Source organism: Odocoileus virginianus, chromosome 26 (genome assembly GCF_023699985.2).
Source record: "Odocoileus virginianus isolate 20LAN1187 ecotype Illinois chromosome 26, Ovbor_1.2, whole genome shotgun sequence".
Lineage (NCBI taxonomy): Eukaryota > Metazoa > Chordata > Mammalia > Artiodactyla > Cervidae > Odocoileus > Odocoileus virginianus.
The window spans coordinates 40,337,531-40,355,419 of record NC_069699.1 but is presented as its reverse complement, the minus strand read 5'-3'; the positions used below and the strand labels follow the sequence as shown (position 1 = coordinate 40,355,419).

Sequence of the window (17,889 nt, the reverse complement as noted above, 5' to 3'; positions counted from 1 at the left end):
AGAGTGTACTATAATGTTTCAAATAGAGAGTATATGTCCATTTGAAAGAAGGGAGACCTAAGTCTACTGACACATTGCCCTGAGTGAGCTGAAGACTAAGAGGAAGACTGAAGCAAAGAATCAGATAGGATTGACCTGCTTTCTCTCCTTGGGGCAGAAATCCTGAAGGGAGAATGTGGGATGTTTCAAGAGAAGAGCATCGAAACATGTATATTATCTAGGGTGAAACAGATCACCAGCCCAGGTTGGATGCATGAGACAAGTGCTCGGGCCTGGTGCACTGGGAAGACCCAGAGGGAGTGGGTGGAGAGGGAGGTGGGAGGGGGGACCGGGATGGGGAATACATGTAAATCCATGGCTAATTCATTTCAATGTATGACAAAGACCACTGCAATGCTGTAATTAGCCTCCAACTAATAAAAAGAAAAAAAAAAGAGAATGTGTTAAATAAAAATTAGGAAGCTCTTGTTCCTACTTTGGACTTTACAGAAGAACTTGCTGGATATCTCCCTTCAACCTTTGCATAACAACACGAGGCAGGAGCATTGGAATTAAAAGTGTGGAGATACAGGGTGGGAAGTCAGAAAAGAACCTGAACACCTTAGATTCTCTGCTTTATAGAAAGAATCCAGAATATTCCACATGTTTTGTGGGACATGCAGAAACAGGCTGAGTTGACAGCTTGCAGACCTGTTGGGATTACTATGGGGAGGGACAAGATGTTCAAATGGAAGAACATTCAGATAGAATTAATTTTATTCTTTAACAGGTGTATACTGGTCTACTCCTCTGAAATGAACAAAGTCCATACCTCTCTACAAGCATGTATGCCTCATTAGGAATATTTTCAATTGTTACAGCCTGATTACTCATTCTATACTCTAAGGTTTTTCTAAACACATAATATCACGTATTTCCATGGGCATTTTTATTTACATTTTCTGCTTCCCTTGGTAGAATTTTGCAAGTTACAGAGGGCAAGACCAGTGCTTCCTTGGTCCTTTGCTAGTCAAATCTGCAAAGTGCTCTTTTTTTTAATTTATTTATTTTTAATTGAAGGATAATTGTTTTATAATATTGGTTTCTGCCATATATCAATATGAATCAGCCATAGGTATACATATGTCCCCTCTCTCTTGAAGCTTTCTCCCACCCCATGCAAAATGTTGTTAACCATTCTCTGCTCTCCTGTAATTTGGCCCCAGGGAGTACTCCAAAAAAACTCCCTATCACTGCTTGAGTCCATGCTTCTCCTCTTAACCCCACTGGAATTTCTTACTTCTGACCTCTGCATTAAGATTTTCATCTGCCACTTGGCCTTTGATGTTTTCGATTTTTCTTTGCTTCTTCTGTCTCCCCATAAAACTTAATTCTCTTTTGCCCCAGGTCCCTGTAACTATAGGTCAGCCTGGCCAGTTCTGTTATCTCCCTGCTCTCCTGTATACTGGTCCCAACTGGTTATGTCACACGCAAGCATTCTCTTCATCCACTAGACACTCAACTAACGTCTGATTATGCTGTCCATGGGGTGGCAAAGAGTCGGACACGACTGAGCGAGTGAACTGAACTGATTATGCTGGAGCAGGACAAATTCTCTTTTAGAAACTTCTGAACTAGTAAATAAGGGCATAGATCTTTTATTATGAACAAATTTATTTCAATGTTCCTTTTTTCACCAAACATTCGTTAATACAGTGAATTCAAAACACTTTTTTTTTTCAACTGAAGAAAGAACTTCAATCCTAAAATGACAGATTAAAAAAAAAAACATTTAAAATCACAAACCTTTTTATTAAATATGAGGGGAAATGAGTTAGGCTGAACTCAGCAGAAGCTAACCTTAGAGTTTTCAAAGGCATTGGTTGGTTTAGTCTCTATGTTGTGTCCGACTCTTGTGACCCCATGGATGGTAGGCTCCTCTGCCATGGGATTCTCCAGGAAAGAATACTGGAGCAGGTTGCCATTTCCTTCTCTATTTCAAAGGCATAGATTTTAGTTTATGGGAATATTTCAATAGAAAATGGATATGCTGATCCTCAAAATACCTTTGCAACTCTGTCATACACTTCCATAGCCATGATCCACTTACACAGACCCTCAGCTGCAGAGGAAGCTTTAGCAACCTTAGGAGGATCAAATTCAGGGTTTGTTAAGTATTCACCACGAATCTTCTGCATAATAGTCACCTGGGAAACAAAGACTTAGATCTTAAAATTTCAACATATACCACACAATCATTAGATGAAAAATTGATCATACATAGTTTAAAAAAGAGTATATAAAACAGTTATGTTGTCTTTAAAAACCAAAGTCAGTACTTTGAGATATTTTTAAAATAAGCATAATTGCAGCAAATTTGTTACAGATAGACAAGATATGTCTTCTAAAAAAATTAAAAGACCTTTGCTGTTCTGGAAAACATGTATGTAAACAAGGAAAAAGAACAACTAAACATAAATAAATAGAAATTTGGATGAAAAATTATATACTTTTTATCTCATAAATTTGTGTATCCAATTTGTTAAGAAATAACTATTATAAGAAGACACTTCGAGAACTCTTTCATGTCAATAATACACTAAAACAGTTAATTTATTCAATAACTTTGGATGGTCTGAAAGAGGAGTGGTTTTATACATTATGAGAATTCATAATATAGTCATTAATAAATATTCCTTTACTATTTTAATTCTACTGACACTCTATTTGCTTACATTTTATATAATATTGAAAAATGTTAAAGATTTTATATATTTTGGCAAAATTACATTTATAGAAAAAAATCCAATGAAACTCACCGGAATATTGTCCTTGTCATATTCTCTCAAATCTCTTAAGAAATTCATATCTCCCAGAAGTTTTTTGCTAGGTCCCCAATAATCTAATATCTATAAATAAAATTTACAGAAACATCATATGTACAATTAAATGTTTGATATAAAATTTTTCTTCTTGAGGTTTAAGGTATACTAATCCAGAGAAACTATACATTGAACTTTCAAGATATCTACTTACATGTCCTTGGAAATGAAATGAAGAGACTCCTCTCTCTGAGAACATGTTAAGTATAACAAAGATTTAAAATAAGCATATGAATTTATATATTGAACTTATTATTAAAAATTAAATATTGAGGGTTTCCCTGGTGGTCCAGTGGTTAAGAGTCCATCTTGCAATGCAGAGGACAGGGGTTAGATCCCTGGTTTGGGAGGATCCCACATGCCACAGAACAACTAGGCCCGTGTACCACGACGTGAGTACTGAGCCTGCGCTCTAAAGCCCTTGTTCCACTAGAAGAAAAGCCACTGCAACGAGAAGCCTGTGCACCACAACTAGAGAAAACCTGTGCATAGCAACAAAGACCCAGCACAGCCCAAAAAATAACTAAAATTTTTAAAAGTTTAAGTAAAAAAAAAAAAAAAAAACACCGACAGGCAAAAAAACATGATCACTTCTTTTTAGAAAACTTAAGAAAAGCAGCTGGTACAAATACTATCAAAATTTCATCTAAGAAAAAATATTTTTATTATTTCAACTTTTATTTTCCTTTAACTTGACTTTCAAATCATAAAGGTAGTGCTATAAACTGAAAGTCTGTGTCCTCTCCCCAGATTCCTATGCTAAAACCTACTTCCCAGTATAATAGTACTTGGAGGTGGGATCTTAGGAACATGATTAAGTCATGAATGTAATCAGTCCCCTTATAAAATAGAGGGCAGGGAGCTCCCTCCTATTCCACCATGTGACAACACCACAAGCAGACAGTAGTCTATAAACCGCAACTTGGACCCTCACCTGACACTGAATCTACTGCAGGCTTCATTTTGGATTTACCAGCCTCTAGAAGTGTGAGAAATAAATGTTTGTTGTTGATAAGCGACCCCAATCTATGGTAATTTGTTAGAGTAGCCCAAATGGACTAGGACAGGTAGCAAACATTTTTCTTACAGAAAATCCCCTCACCTACCTAGATTTCCCAAGTGGAATACAGAAAAGAAAGCGGTAAGACAAAGATTACACACTGCTCACTCGGTTATAAGATAAAGCACATGGTGCTCATGCTCATAAAATAAAAAACGTTAAATAACTAGCTGAACATTCTTTTTCTTAATTTCAGAAGCTTGATAGGGGTGTGTGTGGGTGTGTGTATGTATGTGTGTGTATGTGTATGAGAATAACTTGATAAGGTAAGAGCCTATTTTTTCATTTTTATTATCTCAATGGAGGACAGAATAGGCCCCCCACAAAAATCCCAATTCTCCAATTCAGGGATTCAAACCTAGGTATTGTAAAAACTTGAAAAGAAAAAGACAAAACTCTGAAAAGAAAATAAGTCTATGAATTTAGTTCAGGATAGATGTTATGCCTTCCTTTTTAAGGGATATACCTTTGAATAACAATTGTAATAATAACAGCTAATGTTTACTAATAAATAAATAAATAAATGTGTAGCATTTATTATCACAGACAGCTTACTGTGTGAAAGGCCTTATACGTTAATAGCTTGGTATGTAGTAACTAATCCAATCCTCACGTTAACTTTGTGAGGAAAGTACTATGACAATGCTCCTTTTACAGAGGTTAAGCATCTTCCCCAGGGTCACACTGCTAGGAGGGTCAGGATTTCTGAATACAGACATTCTGGCTCCCAAGCACGTAGTTTTAAAGACATCACAGTACTAGTTACCTCAGCAGAATTTCTTGAATGCTTGGAAACAACACCTGTATAACTATGTCACATTCTTGACACTCTTATCAAGAAAATCACAGCTATCTCCCTGCTCATTCAACCCCACCCCAGTAGAGCGGCGAATCCTGCATAGCCAGAAAAGGAGGTGGAAGCAACTGCGACCACATTTGTCTGATACTGTACTGGCTTCTGTGGTGGCTCAGAAGGTAAAGAATCCACCAGCAATGTGGGAGACCAGGGTTCAATCCCTGGGTTGGCAACCCACTCCAGCATTCTTGCCTGAAGAATCCCCACGGACAGAGGAACCTGGAGGTCTATAGTTCATGGGGTTGCAAAGAGTCGGACACGATTGAGCGACCAAACACAGCACAGCATACTGCCTTCACTTTACCCTGGAATACATATACAGTGTGTCTTCCTTGGACTGGGTACTATTGACATTTAATTTGATAATAGTTGTTGTAAAGTGTTCTGTACATTCATGAATGTGATATAAATCTGTCTAGTTATTACCTTGCCTCCAGTTCCTGAAGGATCTGAAATTTTTTCTGGTTTTATATCTTTCATAACACAAACAGCAGCCATAACTAGTTTAACACCAGATGGAGGATTCTTCATTGACTTCACGATTGTAATATCAGCTGGCTAAATCAAAAGAAAACAGGATGCCTTTAGGTCAGTCTATTTGTAAATAATGACAGTTATTTTATAATGTTGGAGAGTAATAATACCACTGATTTTCATGTGAAACTATAATTGTTTTTGGCTCTGTGTGGTTATAAAAAAAAGGTAACAAAAAATTGAAGCACAGTAAATCAATGTTTCTCAAGTGTTTGAGAGTTCACAGATCCTTATGAGAATATGATGTCAACTAAGAACATTTCTAGTACAGCCGCTATGGAAAACAGTGTGGAGATTTCTTAAAAAACTGGAAATAGAACTGCCATATGACCCAGCAATACCACTTCTAGGCATATACACCAAGGAAACCAGATCTGAAAGAGACACGTGCACCCCAATGTTCATCGCAGCACTGTTTATAATTGCCAGGACATGGAAGCAACCTAGATGCCCATCAGCAGATGAATGGATGAGGAAGCTGTGGTACATATACACCATGGAATATTACTCAGCCGTTAAAAAGAATTCATTTGAATCAGTTCTAATGAGATGGGTGAAACTGGAGCCCATTATACAGAGCGAAGTAAGCCCGAAAGATAAAGACCATTACAGTATACTAACACATATATATGGAATTTAGAAAGATGGTAACGATAACCCTAGATGCAAAAAAAGAAAAAGAGACTCAGATGTATAGAACAGACTTGTGGACTCTATGGGAGAACCCGGGGGTGGGATGTTTCAAGAGAACAGCATCGAAACAATAAAATATTTTTGCACACATACACAAAATTTTTATACAACGATATACGAAGCCCATGCATGGAATCCATCTTAAGATAAAGGCTTAATTCCATATTTGCTTACATATTAGTTTTACCAACCAAAAATGAAAGAAGAGGTACTTTCCAATTCCAAGTTTATTGTCTAAAAAGGCATATATTGTTATGACAGACACAATAGATCCATTTATTTACCATCCTCACCAATATCCTCTAACTTTCCTTGCAATTGCTGGAAAGCTAACAACAATAGCTCTTAGTTTCCGACACAGTTGGAGCTGCAGGAGGTCATTAGGTTCTACCATCAGATCACTTCAGTGATTCTGCAAGATACTGAACTACTGACAGGTTGAGCTTATCATTTTGTCAGGTATTTTACATGAAAGTTAGGGCACTGATTAGGAAAAAAGGAGTAGAGTGGGGACTGGATATCCTGAACTCCCATACTACACTGGGTCTCCCTAGCTAATAGAAGCTCATCTCTCTGATCTGTTTGGTAAAATTATTCTGGTTTTGCCTAAAGACCCTGTAAAGAGAAATATGCAACAGTCTAATGCAGACAGGTGCAACCCACATCTACATTGGGAATGATCTTTAGGTTTTTCTGTACATGCATGACCAGAAGGCTGCAGAGAGGTGACTCCACATTCTATTTAACAAATGCCTCCTGGTTCATGTACAGAACCACTCTGGCCTCTTGGAGATTGTTCCATTCCCACTGGAATATCCTGAATGAAAATTATAAATAAATACACAAAAAGCAAAAGCACAAGATAACAATATATCAAAGAGGAATTGTTAAGAGTCAAATTTAATTTGACTGGATGATAACTATACAATAGCACCCACTGCAAATGAACTACACGGAATTAACCAAGTCTCTGTTATACAGTTACAGTTGCTGATAAAACACAAGCTCATTCCAACACTTGCCTTTAGTGTATCCAGTGCCGACAGGGCTGCTTCCAAGGCTGGAATCGCCTCAGCTAGATCACTTTCACATTCATTCTTCAGAGCTTGCGCTTCCTCAGCTTTTCCACTGGCTACCTCTTCATCAAATTTCACAAACTTTCTTTTTGCTTCCACTTGTGCAGATTCTATCTCGATAATCTAAGCAAAAGAGGAAAAAAAAATAAAGACATTTGCTTAAACATCCTATTGTTTTCTCTATCCTAGAGACAAAAGAATATTTGAAAACTAGGACACCAAACATAATTTTGAAGGATAAAATGAGGAGAAATGTAAATATATGTGATCTAATTTAGTGAGGGGCTTCTTATCTTTCTTCAAAAACAACAGAACCCACAAGGAACCCAGTGAATCAACTGAAAAGAGTAACGTCCCAAAGATCTTGTCGTAAATGACTTAAAGCTTATTATCAAAGCTGAATTTATGTATTTCAGTTGTCTTTTGTCATCAATTTTTTAAAAATTCAGGACACTTTACCTGCATCATATTTGCATTTTCAACTTTTGCTTCCTCTAATTTGGGCTGTAATTGGACAAGTTCTGTTTTCATTTCACCGACCTAAATAGACAATCTGTCATTAGTTTTCGTAACTACAATAGCTATGGAAGCCAAGCAGAGAAAACTGAAACTTAAAATCAGGGCCAGAAAAGCTTAACTTTTTTTTTTTTCAGTTCTTTACATGATAAACAAAGCCATGAGAGTGTGGCCAGTTTTCTTCACAAAAGACTTTATTCTTTCTTAAGTATGACAGGGCAATGGAAGAATGCAGTTGTCATGGAAGAAAAGTCAGATAGAAAAATTGTAGCAGCTCTGGGTATCCCCATTATATTATGTGTATGGTGTACAATTCATTCAGACCACACGCTCTGCTGCTTATGTTGAAATAATGCTAATAAATATTACTTGACTCATTTGGGAAAAAGTCTTATATTAAACCAGTTATTATAATAAAAAGTCAACCCTGACACTGTACTTTCTCCAAATGCCAAAAACTTAAGAATAAAACCAGATGTATCTGAGTCTGTGCAGTCTGAGTGAACTTCTCTAAAATTCTAAAATTCACCTTACTCATCTGTAACATGAGGATCATAAAAGCGTCTACCTTATGGAGTTATTATGAGGAATAATTAAAGGAATGCAAATGAGGTACATAACATAGTACCTGGCACATAACGTATTCTCAATAAATTGTATCTCATATTTCTTATATTACCACTTGAGCAGCTCCTCAAATTTACCTGAGACTCAGCAAAAGCTAATTTGTCAAGTCCATTCATATAGCGCTGTTTTGCTTCCATTACAGCTTGTCGCCTCTTAGTCAACAGTTGTCGAAATGAGGCAATGAGTTCAAGGTAAGAAGTAGCAGTAACATAGTTATGTCGTCCTAACTCTTGCAAGAACCTAAAAGAGAGGCAGACAGCATTACAATAAATAATGGGTTTTACAAAGTAAGAAGTAAATTCAACATAGCATTAACAACAAATGTTTAAGAATAAAGGTTGATTTTATTCAGAAGCTGCTGAGTACTTAACTTGACACAGAACCACATCCTAATTTCTTGTCTGCAAAATATTAGTATCAAATAGCAATGATGTAGTATAAAAGCACAAATCAACAAAGATTTGTCTGAAGAGAGAACTATAGCAAGAAAGATAGAGGCCTTTTTATATGTTTCATATGCCAGGAGGATCTAACCCTGTAACAGACCCAAGATACTGTACACAGGTAGGACAGCAAGAACAAGTCATCATTCTTTGCACATGTCATGTGTTGGTTAAATGGAGCTCGGCCAGAAATATAAGACCACTACTCATACACATAAAAACAATGGATGCAATGATGTTTCTTGGTGAGTACGTAGACTAGAGCCCCCTTCATGGTGTACCTGCCCAAGCCAAACATGCTAGCTGGCTGTAAAACTCTGGATAGGCAATACACCATGAGCACCTATGACATGAAGATCTCAGAGATAAACAGATGTAAAACTGATACTTTTAAGGTATCCACAGCCTACCAACCATCTTCCTTCTTGTCTAAGAACGTCCAACTAGTGCCCCAGCAGCAATGTTTGTTCTATGAAACCTGCCACACTACACACAGCAGATCAGGCCAGGACTGGGCACTGGCCACAAAGAAGGCTAAATCACATTTTGGAATGAACTCGGACTAGAAAGCTGGAAAGAGCTAATGAGCTGGAACTGCAAGAAGTAAACTTGAGAATTGAGAGGCAGACAGTTTTCCTCCATATACACTGGAAAGTAGAAAATTCAGACTGAAAGAGAAAAGATTAGAAAGCAGATGCCACAAGAGAAACAGGAATAAGAAACAGAGAAAAAGAATTTCTGGGTTTCTGGTGGCTTCTTAACTCCTGCTTCTAGTAATTTCTAAGATCCAGCTATATTCTTTCCCTTAAGATACCCTGCTCTTTTTAAAACCTAGATCAAGTAGCTTTCTAATACTTAAAAGCCATAACTAATTAAATGATTAAAGAGAATTATAAGACATAGAAATCCTATTAAAATTTGCAGCTTCTCACAAAAGAGATGCTTTAACATACAAGGCATTACTGTCATTTTAAAATTTAGTAATATTAACCTTTCTGAAAGTTCCATAATGGAAGTGTGAAAATGTTTGCAGATTGGAACTATCTCTCGTCGTTCAACATCAGTGAGCTCCAGTGTTTCTAAGAATTTCACAGCTACACGTTCAAGAGCATCTTCAGGCCATGGCTAAAAATAACAAAAAGAAAAACAAGTGAAATTTAAAATGATTAGTCACACTCAAATTATATAAATTGTCTTCCTATGAGAGAACAACTTGGGGTTGAGAAAATTAAAATCTTAATAGGGAAAACAGAATTAGAGAGACTAAGGTCACAAGTAAATCAATGAAAGATATAATAAATATTTTATACATTAAAATTAAAGATAACTCAATATAGGAAAGGTCAATAATACTTTACATATCAAAGATATATCATACTGTTTCCCTGTCTCTTCCACTTGGATGGCTAGTAGGCATCCCAAATTTAGCATGACAATGGTACAGGCTGCTTTGTTGCCCTCTTAATACCTATCAGCCCCCTTTCCTTAAGACTCCAAATTTATTCTATGGAACTGGAGGAATCAACCTGCCTGACTTCAGACTATACTACAAAGCCACAGTCATCACGACAGTATGGTACTGGCACAAAGACAGAAATATAGATCAATGGAACAGAATAGAAAGCCCAGAGATAAATCCACAAACCTATGGTCACCTTATCTTCGACAAAGGAGGCAAGGTTATACAATGGAAAAAGGACAACCTCTTTATTTTTTTTTTAATTAATTAATTTATTTATTTATTTTGGTCATTTTTATTTTTTATTTTTATTTTTTTTTCCATTTATTTTTATTAGTTGGAGGCTAATTACTTTACATCATTGCAGTGGTTTTTGTCATACATTGAAATGAATTAGCCATGGATTTACATGTATTCCCCATCCCGGTCCCCCCTCCCACCTCCCTCTCGACAACCTCTTTAATAAGTGGTGCTGGGAAAACTGGTCAACCACCTGTAAAAGAATGAAACTAGAACACTTTCTAACACCATACACAAAAATAAACTCAAAATGGACTAAAGATCTAAACGTAAGACCAGAAACTATGAAACTCCTAGAGGAGAACATAGGCAAAACACTCTCCGACATAAATCACAGTAGGATCCTCTATGACCCACATCCCAGAATATTAGAAACAAAAGCAAAAATAAACAAATGGGACCTAATGAAACTTAAAAGCTTTTGCACAACAAAGGAAACTATAAGCAAGGTGAAAAGACAGCCCTCAGATTGGGAGAAAATAATAGCAAACGAAGCAACAGACAAAGGATTAATCTCAAAAATATACAAGCAACTCCTCCAGCTCAACTCCAGAAAAATAAATGACCCAATCAAAAAATGGGCCAAAGAACTAAACAGACATTTCTCTAAGGAAGACATACAGATGGCTAACAAACACATGAAAAGATGCTCAACATCACTCATTATCAGAGAAATGCAAATCAAAACCACAATGAGGTACCATTACATGCCAGTCAGGATGGCTGCTATCCCAAAGTCTACAAGCAATAAATGCTGGAGAGGGTGTGGAGAAAAGGGAACCCTCTTACACTGTTGGTGGGAATGCAAACTAGTACAGCCACTATGGAGAACAGTGTGGAGATTTCTTAAAAAACTAGAAATAGAACTGCCATATGACCCAGCAATCCCACTTCTGGACATACACACTGAGGAAACCAGATCTGAAAGAGACACGTGCACCCCAATGTTCATCGCAGCACTGTTTATAATAGCCAGGACATGGAAGCAACCTAGATGCCCATCAGCAGACGAATGGATAAGGAAGCTGTGGTACATATACACCATGGAATATTACTCAGCCATTAAAAAGAATTCATTTGAATCAGTTCTAATGAGATGTATGAAACTGGAGCCCATTATACAGAGTGAAGTAAGCCAGAAAGATAAAGACCATTACAGTATACTAACACACATATATGGAATTTAGAAAGATGGTAACAATAACCCTATATGCAACACAGAAAAAGAGACTCAGATGTATAGAACAGACTTGTGGACTCTGTGGGAGAAGGTGAGGGTGAGACGTTTCAAGAGAACAGCATTGAAACATGTATATTATCTAGGGTAAAACAGATCACCAGCCCAGGTTGGATGCATGAGACAAGTGCTTGGGCCTGGTGCACTGGGAAGACCCAGAGGGATCGGGTGGAGAGGGAGGTGGGAGGGGGGACCGGGATGGGGAATACATGTAAATCCATGGCTAATTCATTTCAATGTATGACAAAAACCACTACAATATTGTAAAGTAATTCGCCTCCAACTAATAAAAATAAATGAAAATAAATAAAAAGCCAAAAAAAAAAAGACTCCAAATTTATTCTAGATAGCAATATCCCCAGCTATAATACTACATTTCCTAGACTTGTTTGCAATTCAGAGTGAATAATGACATATGAGCATCTATTGGGTGGGGACATCAGAGAAAGCTCTCTGGAGAGTTACACAGAGCTGGTATGGGTCTTTGTGCCCTACTTTCTATTATTCTACTTCTTGCCTGGAACACAGATGTGAAAGTTGGAGTTCTAGCAGCTACATTAGGCCATATGATGACTCTGAAGATGGAAACTACATGCTGAGGATAATAAAGAAGAAAGAATATGGGATTCTGATAACTTTATTAAGTCACAAAAGTTCTGGTCTTCAGATTTTTCTTCTGTATGAGAGAGGAAAAAAACCCCTATGTGTTTAGTTTAGGCTTCTGTTACTAGTGGGCTTCCCTTGTGGCTCAGCTGGTAAAGACTCCGCCTGCAGTATGGGAGACCTGGGTTCAATCCCTGGGTTGGGAAGATCCCCTGGAGAAGAGAAAGGCTACCCACTCCAGTATTCTGGCCTGGAGAATTCCATGGATTGTACAGTCCATGGAGTCACAAAGAGTTGGACATGACTGAGCAACTTTCACTTTCTGTTACCAGCAGCTCATCGTAATTCCTACTGGTTACAACATCCAAAGTTGAACATTTGATTTTCTTCCCCACAAATTCACTTTTCTTCAGTACTCGTGAGATGGTTCCTTTGCTTTTCCTGGAATACACCAAGGGTGCTTCTGGCCCTGCGTCTTTGGATTTGCTGTTCCTCTGACTAGAACCCTCCTAATCTAGATCTCCATGTGGTTCAACTCTCTCACATCTCTGTGCAAATGCAAATTTACCAGCTAGGTCTGCCCAAAGCACTCTTTCTAAAACAGCATTCCTTCCCTCATTATTCTTTCCCTTATCTTGAATTTTTTCTTAGCACTTACCAATATTTGACAAATATTTATTCATTTGTTTCTGTCTGTCTCACTGACACACCACTAAAATGTAAAATCCACAAAAGCAAGGACTCTTGCCTCACTGCTGTTACCGTCAGTGCTTAAACAGTTCTTGTTGGTAAATATTTCAAATATTTACTCAATGAAATAATTTATGTTAAATGAGTACTTAATCTTCACTTGCTCAATAGAGTATTCCTAAACTTCATTCCATTTAGATTCAACAAGATGCCTGTAATTTTTTTCCTTTATAGTAGACAATATGCATTTTAAGATCAATTTTTTCAGTGTTTGGCCCTCTACTCTAGTAAAAATCAAGCTTTTTGATAAAATATTCCATTAGTTATTTTAAAAAAAGTGTTAAGCATGCATTACCAGTATATACATATTTATTAATTATATTCATATGTATTACTATACTAATATATTTTTAAACCCCAAAAAAGGCCTCTGAAGATTTGTTATTAACATAAATGAATTTTTGTAAAATGTCAAGATAAGAACCATTTTCTGATCATGTAACTCTTTTTATTCTGCAAAGCTTCTCCCCAAAGCTCCCTGGCAGACTTTAAATCCAGATCCACTGGTAAGGAAAAGGTCACGAAAAGGCTCATGTGTAAAACAGTCAACAGCAAGAGGAGTGAGAGCACCAATGCTGACTTAGGCCAACCAGGAATGAATCCCTATTAGACTTTGCCTACTTGGGTAGCAATTTCCCAAACAAAATCAGAATTCTGTCAACAAAGATGGAGTGGGTAGAAAATGGCTGTTGATAGGTAACCACGACATCATAAGCTAATATTGCAAGTCATGACACACCCTGGGAATAAATTTTATTATTTAAACAGTTGATACAAATCCATATTCCAAGTGAAAGTGAAGTCACTCAGTCGTGTCCAACTCTGCAGCTCCATGGTCTGTAGCCTGCCAAGCTCCTCTGTTCATGGACTTTTCCAGGCAAGGATAGTGAAGTGGGCTGCCATTTCCTTCTCCAGGGGATGTTCCTGACATAGGGATCAAACCCAGGTCTCCCGCGCTGCAGGTAGACTCTTTACCATCTGAGCCACCAGGGTTTTAACCAATGTCTCACCAGATCTTGTTAAATTGTCATCATTTTTGGTCTTAAGATGTAGCTGACACAGAGCTTGAGCTAGCTCCTGCTAGTTTTAAGACAGTTTTTTACTGTCCACTTATAACTGCATTGTATATCTTCAATTTTCAGTCCATTGCAAGAATCCCTGAGGGTCCCTTGCATACCATCTATGACGTATGGCCATCTGACATACAAACTGAGTGGGAAAGGGAAGTAGAAGTGCAAGCTTCTCAGTTGTGTCCAACTCTTTGTAACTCCATGGACTATAGCCTGCCAGGCTCCTCTGTCCACAGAATTCTCCAGGCAAGAGTTGTGGAGTGGGTTGCCATTCCCTCCTCTAGGGGATCTTCCCAACCCAGGGATCAAACCTGGGTGTCCTGCATTGTAGGCAGATTATTTATCGCCTAAGCCACCACAGAAGCAATGTCAATTCACATGAGATATTTCACACACAAGTGAGTATTTCAGTCAATTCTACCCTCATCTGCTGAACTATTTCGGGCACCTCTGGTAAGTTTACACCCTATTTTGGAGAACAGAGATCTATCCAAAAAGTCAGTGACTTCTCGACTATGTGACACATAGTCGATCACACTCACTTCCCGGCCTTAAAAGACGCAGGCCTCAAACAATGCCATCAGTGCTGCTGACAGTTTCTGTATCCCCACTGTTTCATTGTAAAGTCTCGGTTCCTCTCTGTTATCCATTTAACTTCCCTTATCTATTTGTAACTCCTAGTTCTTTCTTTCTTAAAATTTCCCCCAGTAAGTATGAATCACATATAACAGAACAGGAAGTCTCATGGTTATAAGAAACATATTCAGAAATAGAATTGTACTTATAAGATTTCACAAAAGAAAAACTTTTAACTGGACAGGCTTTGTTTGTATGGTTTTGGTTTGGGGCTACTTAATGAAAGCAATATTAAGATACAGTTTGCATAAAGGAAAAATGTTTCACATGACTTTTATTGTTGTATAAATTCTAAAACATCCACTAGCTGAAACACACTGCAGTCCTCAAAAGGACAGAATTACTGTTTTTCAAATATACAATTGATAAAGATGAAAGAGAATAAAATGCATTAGTATTAGAAAATTATTTTTAAAAGAAACTATCCAGGGTCAAGCTATAGTCCACAATACATTAGGCATAAAACAAATAAATAGAAGGTACCATGAGCTACCCTTCTCAAGAACATAAATACTGAATGGTTTTACACAGGCAGTGATGATTTGCCCTGTTTAAATGAGGTAATAGCCTGTATCATTTGCTGCTGGCATGACTGAAACTGTCACCCAGCTAGTCTTCCTGTCTCTTGTTTTGCCCGAATCCGAATCATCCACCATAAAGCTTCCAAGAGTTTTGGGTTATTCCTAAAATGTAGATTAGCTAAATACATGTTAATGGCCCTGCAATGTCTTTGGTATAAAACCAAATTCCTAGGCACATTTACACATTCCTTTATAGCCTGGCACCCACTCAAAGCTCCAGCTTAACTCCTGTTGCCCTCATTGCTAGTCAGCCACACCAAACTATTTAACTATTTGCCCAAATGAGCCACACTCTCCCCACTGCTGCCCCTCTGCACGTGCTATCTTCTTATGATGGTTAATGTTATGTGTGCCTATATATTTGGTCTAACAGTATTCTAGTTGTTTCTGTGAAGTGCATTTTGGATGGGTTCAAAATTTAAATGAATAGACTGAATAAAGCAGATTGCTCTCCCTAATGTAAGTGGGCCTCATCCAATCAGTTGAAGGCCTGAATAGGACAAAAAGGCTGAACCTTCCTCAGATAAGGGGGAATTCCTCCTGCATGATGGCCTTCGAGTGAGGACATTAGTTTTTCCCTGCCTTTGAACTCAAGCAGAACACCTTTTCCTAGGTCTCAAGCCTGCTGGCCTTCAAACTGGAATGACACCATTAGCTCTCGTGGGTCTCCAGCTTGCCAACTGCAAATCTTGAAAATCATCAGCCTCCGTAAAGATGTAAGCCAACTCCTTATAATAAATATATGTATAAATAGATAAAGATATATATATTTCTAAATATATCTTTATACATATACATATGGGTGTGTATATATATGTATACATGTACACACACACACACATATATATAAGATACATTCTACTGGTCCTTATACAAACCACCTCTATGTAATGAATTCATTTTCATGCTTCAGAGAGACACTGTTAAACTGCAGGCTGAGACTACGGCTCTTTTATGTAACTGACTGCTCATTTGCTGGCTGCCTTTTTTGTCTTCCAGTCTAGTATATGAGATCATTTTGGGGATCATGGAGTCTTCCAAGTCCCTGGTGCTGCCATTAGAGTGAGTAACCAAAAAACACTTGATAAATGCATATTATTAGAAGTTGAGTAAGATTTCTGTAAGAGTCCAAAAGATTTAGTTATCTCTGATGGCCCAGATGGTAAAGAATCTGCCTGCAATACAGGACACTCAGGTTTGATTCCTTGGTTGGGAAGAGCCCCTGGAGAAGGGAATGGCAACCCACTCCAGTATTCTTGCCTGGAGAATCCCATGGACAGAGAAGCCTGGCGGGATACCACTAACAGGGCTGCAAAGAGTCGGATATAACTGAGCAATTCACACACACACACACACACACACACACACACACACACACTGCAAATTACAAACCTGAAACCAGTCAATGGTACAGCAATTGATGAGGGATGGGAACTGCCTCAAGCGATTTCGAAAGGCATCTCCAATGGGGCTAAAGGCCACTACAACATGAAGATTTTCTTTGCAGCGATTCACAAAGAAAGCAAACAGGGCTAAGGGACTGAGTTCACCATGTTTATTGCCAGCCTGAGCCACAGGACGAACACCCTAGGAAATACCAGAAAAAGCCTCGTAAATAAAAACACATAAGCTGATAAAAAGATTAGTAGATATCGAAATATTAAGAATTTTTATTACTCCTCTTATAAATATCTTAAAACTTTTGTTTTTATATCAATATAATGGCTTTGATATAGCCTGTGCTTAGAAGACTACTTTCAATTCCATAATTCTATAATTTAAAAATAAGTATGTGTCAAAAATTTAACTTATAAAAATACTCACAAAAAGTTCACCAAGATATACATATGGGACACTGTAATTCAACACTGGTTTTAAGAGGAAAAAATTGAAACAACTAAAGCATACAGTTAAAAACATTATAAAACATCCATACACTGTAATTTTAAACAACTGTTAAAGATAATGAGATACATCAACATGTGCTATGGCAAGATCAGTAAAAAAAAATAAATGCAAGGCCAAATTGTGCAGGAGTATGCATAATATGATCCTTTTTGTTAAATTAAAAAATACATAGGTACATATTTGTAAACATATACTTTTTTATGGAAGCAAACACAAAGAACTATTAACAGTGGTTCCTTTGGGTGAGATGGACTTAAAGGAGAATGAAAGAGGGGATTTCATGTTTATTTTGGATATTCTTCTTGGCTTATATCATTTTTTTCACTTTGGACATTCTTCCGCTGTTTGAGCTATCTGACTTTATTCTTATAATGTTTGTATTTTTTGAAATGATAATAGAGTTTGGTAATGAGATTACTTCACTCGGTCATATATGACTCTTTGTGACCCCATGGACTATGCTTGCCAGGTTCCTCTGTCTATGGAATTCTCCAGGCAAGAATACTGGAGTGGGTAACCATTCCCTTCTCCAAGGGATCTTCCCAACCCAGGGACTGAACCCAATGCATATCCTGCATTGGTAGGTGGATTCTTTAGCAATTCTTCAGCCACCAGTGAAGCCCAATGAGATTATACATTACTTTTAATTTTTTTCCTTTATGTTGGATTAACCAAAAGT

At 37.5% G+C, this 17,889-nt stretch overlaps 1 protein-coding gene across 1 annotated transcript in view; it reads right to left on the bottom strand.

Annotated features, from left to right (window-relative positions):
• The window catches only part of DNAH12 (dynein axonemal heavy chain 12), a 175,832-nt gene that overhangs the window by 51,006 nt on the left and 106,937 nt on the right, over positions 1-17,889 (bottom strand). Inside the window, exons 45-52 of the mRNA XM_070455873.1 lie at positions 16,695-16,889; positions 9,658-9,791; positions 8,301-8,463; positions 7,540-7,620; positions 7,027-7,203; positions 5,204-5,335; positions 2,799-2,888; positions 2,046-2,186 (exon numbers count right to left, since the gene is read on the bottom strand). Of these exons, the coding sequence (XP_070311974.1) occupies positions 2,046-2,186; positions 2,799-2,888; positions 5,204-5,335; positions 7,027-7,203; positions 7,540-7,620; positions 8,301-8,463; positions 9,658-9,791; positions 16,695-16,889 (1,113 nt within the window). The remainder of the gene's footprint in view (positions 1-2,045; positions 2,187-2,798; positions 2,889-5,203; positions 5,336-7,026; positions 7,204-7,539; positions 7,621-8,300; positions 8,464-9,657; positions 9,792-16,694; positions 16,890-17,889) is intronic.